Here is a 6,000-nt window from a genome sequence, read left to right as displayed (position 1 = left end):
ACTCATCTCTATTTCAACAGTTCTAAAGGTGTTCTTAATCTTGAAGCAACTAGAGTTGGTTGCTTTACAACTGTTTTAGGCAGTTATGATTTGGATATCAGGAGGGAGTGCCTGCAGCGCATGCCTTAAGAACTTGCTGTGGCTGGCTATGTTGGAAAGGAAACTGGAGGAAAATGGGGGAGCAGGCTATCTCCAGATGTCCAGGAGGAACATGACAGGCCCTTCTCTCAAGTGGTAATGGTCTTTGTGTTGTGGCTTAGTGACGGCAGCTTAAAGATGCCAGAGACAACTCTGGCTTGAAGCAGGGCTTCTCAAGGTATGGTATCTGGTGCATGGGGTGATTCTGGTGTGTGAAGAATCTCTGGAAATTTCATTCACCTCATAATTATGAGACCTTGTTATGACTCTACCTAGTCTTAAGCCTGATTCAAAATGATGGTGTTGATACTAATAATGTTGATAATGACTTTTACTGAGGATTTACTCTGTGCCAGGCTTGGTGCTGAACAGTTCATATGCAATATCTGACCCAGTCCTTACAACAGCCCTCTGAAGTACATACCATTATTTTCTCCATTTTACAGATGAGAAAACTGACAGACAGAAATAAGGAACATGTCCAAGGTCATAAAGTTAATTACTCGCAGAGCCAGGATTCAAATCATGGTCTAATTCCAAAATATATGCTTTTTAAAAAAATTATGGTAAAATACACATTTACTATTTTAACCATTTTAAAGTGTACAATTCAGTGGTATTTAGTATATTCACATTTTGTGCAACCATCACCACTATCTAGTTCCAGAAAATTTTCATTACCCCAAAAGGCAACTTTATGCCCATTAAGCAGTCACTCATCATTCCCTTCACCCAGAACCCTTGGCAACCACTATTCTGCTTTCTGTCTCTATGGATTTGCCTATTCTGGATATTTCAAATGAATGGAATCATATGAATGCCTTCTTTCTCTTAGCATAATGTTTTTAAGGTTGCAGCATGTATCATTTCATTCCTTTTTGTAGCCAAATATTAATCCATTGTACCAATTTGCTATCCATTCATCAGTTGATGTACATTTGGGTTGTTTCCACCTTTTGGTTATAGTGAGTAGTGCTGCTATGAACATTCAAGTACAAGTTTTTGTTTGAACACCTGCTCTCAATTCTTTTGGGTATAAAATATAGGCTTTTTATCATAAACCTCTGCTGACTCCAAGAAGGAGATGACCAAATATCTTAAAGTGTTCAGTAATTCAACAAATACTTAGTGAGAACTTACTGTACAGCTACCTAGAACGCTAAGCACTGGGAACATAAATTGCAATGAATAAGACAGGCCTCCTCCCTGTCCTCCTTGGGAATGACAGAAAATTGAACAAGTGAGTAAAACACAGACCTGGCAGCAGTTAGGATTAAGGGTTCCTTTTCCATTTGCTATTAAAAGAAAGTAAAAGCTGGTAATGACAGACCTGAGCAAGACGCTCTAACAGGATGCTTTTAGAAGCAAGAAGCAAGCACAACTAAGAGTAGCTTAGACAATGGTGGCATCTATTGTCTTACGTAACAATAAGTCTGAGGTAGGGAAGTTCCTGAGTGGGATGTCAGCAGCTCAGCAACATCGGGGAACGAGGAACGAGGCTTCTCCATCCTTCCGCTCCGCCATCCTCATAGTCACAATCAGGGACAGCAGCTCTAGGCGTCATGGCCTCCATACATAACAAAGACCAAAGACGAGAAGTGGGAAGATGGCAGATCCCTTCCCAATCCCTTTTTAGGTATAAGAAAAATGTTCCTAGAAATCCCCCAGAATACTTCCCATCAGGTCTGTTCTGCCAGATTTGCACCACAAGCCTATTCCTACACTCATCATTGGCAACGGAATGGAATTACAATGCATGATTTAAGATTAATCAAGTTTGAGGCTGGAAGTGGGCCCAGGTTCCCTTGGGGCATACAGCCACCTGATGCCCTAACAAAATACAGGTTCCGGGAAAATGTAAGAGGGAAAGAAAGGGCTGCAGGATAGGCAGCCAAGGTCTAGGCAAGATATCCCGGAGGAAGTCCAGTTCAGTGTTCTCTGAGCTCCAGGCGTCAATTGAATATCTCAAAAGAAAAAAAACAAAACAAAACAAAACCCAAACCTCAACATGTCCAAGACTGAACTCATGATTCTCATCAAAATGGTCTCTTTTAGTGCTGTTTCTTTGTGAATAGCACCACCATCCCAGCTGCACGAGTCAGAAAAACAGGAGTCATCACACCTTTCTTCTTCCTCATCACCCATATCTAGTGCATCACCAAGTCCTGTTGATATAACCTCTAAAATAGCTCTTGAAGCTACCACTCTCTTCACCTCCACTGCACCAGCCTAGTCCAAGGCACCATCATCAGCTCTTCCCTGGAGCTCTGCAAGTCTTCGGTCCGGTCTCGCTGCGCTCCCTTTGACCTCCCTCCAACCTAGTCCTTCACATAGCAGCTATGTGGCCTTTTCAAACACATGCTCATGCCTAAAAGTTGTTTCCCACTGCTCCTAGAACAATGACCAATCAAGGCCCTCTCCCAACTCTTTGCAATACAGTTCACTGGTTTTCTTTGAGCTTGAATGGGTTGCGCTCCATCCCACCTGAAACTTCTGCACTTGCCCTTGCTCCTGCGCTCGCCTTCCTTCAGATCTCAGCCTAACCGTCACTTCCTAGGGAAAACCTTTCCAAGCTTGCTAATTAGGTCGGGTCCCTTTGCTACAGGCTGGAAGAGAGGTCTATGCCTTTCCTTCAGGGCACTTTTCTGTCTACAGACTTAAGATCCATAAAAACACGGAGCTATTATCTTCTACAACGTAACGCCTGGCACATAGTAAATGTTCAATACACAGTTGTTGAATAGCTAAACGAATATATGTACTTAAAAGCGGAGTGGCCGATAACGAATGCGGAGCCAGTCCTAAAGAGAACACAAATAATGGCCGTGACCCATGCACCTCGGAGCTGCCTGGACCACAAGACTCGTTGCTCCTCCCAGTAGCTCCGCCCCGTGGGCCCCGCCCCTCCCTGCTGAGACGGGGGAGGGGCATAGGGGTCGCGCGACGTGACAGCAGCCGGCCGCTGATTGGGCTTCCAGTTGTGCCGGCTAGGAAAGGGGGCGTGTCCGCGCGCGCTGATTGGCTATCTGGCGGCGGCTGGGCGGGCGGTGGCGGCGGCGCGGGGGCGGGCCCTGGGAGGGACCTGACCAGGCAGGGCAGGGAGGGCGGCCGCAGCGGGCGGGATGGGTCGTCGCCGCCGGCTTCGCTGAGACTCGCTCGCGTGGGCTGCTCCGGCGGGCCCGCAGTGGTCGCGGCGGCATGAAAGGCGCTCTAGGGAGCCCCGTGGCTGCGGCCGCCGCAGGCGCTGCGATGCAGGAGAGTTTCGGCTGCGTCGTGGCCAACCGCTTCCACCAGCTGCTAGACGACGAGTCGGACCCGTTCGACATCCTACGCGAGGCCGAGCGCCGGCGCCAGCAGCAGCTGCAGCGCAAGAGGCGCGACGAGGCGGCGGCGGCGGCGGCCGGGGCCGGCAACCGCGGCGGCAGGAGCCCGGCCGGGGCCTCGGGCCACAGAGCCGGCGCGGGCGGCGGCCGCAGGGAGTCCCAGAAGGAGCGCAAGAGCCTCCCGGCCCCCGGCGCGCAGCAGCCCGACAGCACCGGGGCCGGCCCGCAGCCGCCCGGTACGCCCCCGGGGGTGCACGGTGGGCAGGAGAGGACGGAGAACGGGGTCACAGAGGTCACCCTCAGCCGCCCACGACCCCACTGGGAGACTGGGATCGCTGGAACCTGCTGCAGAGAGCGGAGGGGGCTCGGGGAGCAGTTGGTTGAGTTGAGGGTCCTTGTGGCTGAGAAAAGAGACGGGGATGGGGGGGTGGCACGCCCATTCTGGCCTCTCACGGTCCCTTCTGGGGGTTGGGGGAGTGCAGGCTTGGGCTGGGGGTCTCAGAGCCCCGAAACTGAGCCTTTCCAAGTTGGGCAAAGTTGAGGGATATTGCTGGGGTGCCGTGTGGGGGCTAAAAGTGAGGTCGCTATCCCAGGGCTCTCAAATCTAGAGCCAGCAGGGACTTTCTCCTCCTGCAGCCCAAGCTCTGCAAGATTCGGGTTGGGAGGTAGGAGAACCGTGGTGGGGGGGAGCGCCTCCGGCCCCTGGGTGCGGCGAGAGCAGGGGTTTGCGGCCCGGGGCCGAGGGTCGAGCCTCTGTGATGGAGGGAAGGCCTGGTGACCGCGGGGGGCCTGTGACGTCAGGGCCGTGAGCGGAATGCGGCGGGTGGACGCGGGTGCTGGCGCCTTCCGAGCCGTGCCTGCACCCGGCCCCTTACGGCTTCCAGCAGTCAGCCGGCATCGTGTTGCATCACTGCACGTAGTGTTGATGGGATGTGTGAGTTGTCGGTGACTCAGGCTGCTTTAAGAAAAACGTTTTAACCTTTCCGACAGGCATATTCTAAGTTCCCCCTCCCTGCTTAGCCAGAAGCTCCAGTGCGAAGCTTGGTGTACTACTGTCTATCTGGGGAGGGAGGGTGTGCGAGTCGTTTCTCACCTGAACTGCAACAGTGGCATAGTCAGCAAGACTCCACCCGTGTTTCCCTTTTTCCTAAAATTAGGCAGTGGTCCTAAGGTTTGACTATATAGTTCGACTGCTTCAGCCAATGTTCGGCGGTGTAGTCAGCTCGTCTTTACTGGCTTGCTCTTTGCTTGATAGAAACTGTGCATCCCAGCCGTGAGAGAACAACTCCTGAGTTAAGTGTTGGGCTTTGACTCCTACACCTAGGTAACGTTGACTTTTATCTGTGGAAAGGTCAGTGCAGCAATATTGCTTGAGAATCAGCAAGTCAAGTCACTGTAATAAAGATGTTGAAAATTATTTAAAATGCTTTTGGATATCTGAAGACCTCTTGGTAGGCCAGTAAGTTTATGAGCCTATTTAAACAGTGATAGAAACTTGAGATATAATGTACATTTTTTGTATTCCATTTTTTCTCATAAATCTATTTAGATAAATATCACAATAATGAAAGAATTGAAGAAAGCTAAGCTTTTTCTCTCCCTTTATTTTTTTAACAAATGCAAGTAAATATTTTATCCTTTAGAATAGTGTGAAACTGCATTTGGTGCTAATATATCACTTTTTAACCTTTTGAAAATTTAAAATGTCATGCATTTTTGTTATAAGATTTTAAATAATTGAGAAACGTATGAAAGTGAAAATCCCGTATTTTTCCTACTGTTAACACCTTGCATTTATATACATAAATGCACAAAGCTATTTTTTCCTAAAATGATACAAACTGAGTTGCAACCTGCTTCTTTCACTTAGCGTTGTAGTCTAGTTTAAAACTTTTTTTCAGTCAATTGTTTGTGATCCAGGTGGTCTGGCTTTTGAGATCTGTATTAAAGATCTTTAGTTAATTTTGTAGTTAAAATGGAAATCTTGTCATTCTGGTTCTTTTTCAAGTGTGTTCTTTCAGAAGCAAACAGCTCATAATTTCCATTTATGTAGTTATTGTACTAAATTTATCTGTAATGGGTGTTAGAGAGCTACTCTCTCGAGGTTTGTTGCCCTAATTGTATTGGACTGTGCTTTTCTAACACTCAAAATTTTTAATTTAGTTAGAATATTATAAGTGAATGCTTAGTGCAGATAAGAATCAAAGGCAAAACATGTTTCACATATAATAGAAACATTTATTAATCTCAAAAGGATGTGGAAATCATAAGATTTTCCCGTGGAAATGGAGATTTTTTTAATGTCCTTAACTATTTGACAGTGTACGTAGACCCTCGGGTGAGCTTTGCTCCATAAATTCCTCCTGAAGTCCTCAGGGACTCTTCAGCTTTGCTGTCTCTAGCCTTTCAGGACTGTTGTCCTTGGTCAAAGCTCAACTTTATTTTGTAGGAACTGTCACTGTGTATTTTACTGTATTCTGTCTCTTCATATGGGTTTGGGTTTAGGTCAGTGATCAGACTGCTTGTGCCAGCCTTTATT

General features: G+C 47.8%; 1 protein-coding gene across 4 annotated transcripts in view; it reads left to right on the top strand.

The window, feature by feature from the left end:
• Window positions 1-3,252: 3,252 nt before the first annotated feature.
• HABP4 (hyaluronan binding protein 4) overlaps window positions 3,253-6,000 on the top strand; it is a 42,865-nt gene continuing 40,117 nt past the window's right edge. Inside the window, exon 1 of one of the 4 annotated variants that reach the window (XM_058565443.1) lies at window positions 3,253-3,697. In XM_058565443.1, coding sequence (XP_058421426.1) covers window positions 3,337-3,697 — 361 coding nt within the window. In that variant the 5' untranslated portion in view covers window positions 3,253-3,336. The remainder of the gene's footprint in view (window positions 3,698-6,000) is intronic. The other 3 variants (XM_058565442.1, XM_058565440.1, XM_058565441.1) reach the window with 3 other exon arrangements.

Source organism: Diceros bicornis, chromosome 22, assembly GCF_020826845.1.
Source record: "Diceros bicornis minor isolate mBicDic1 chromosome 22, mDicBic1.mat.cur, whole genome shotgun sequence".
Classification (NCBI taxonomy): domain Eukaryota; kingdom Metazoa; phylum Chordata; class Mammalia; order Perissodactyla; family Rhinocerotidae; genus Diceros; species Diceros bicornis.
This window is presented reverse-complemented; position numbering and strand designations above follow the sequence as displayed.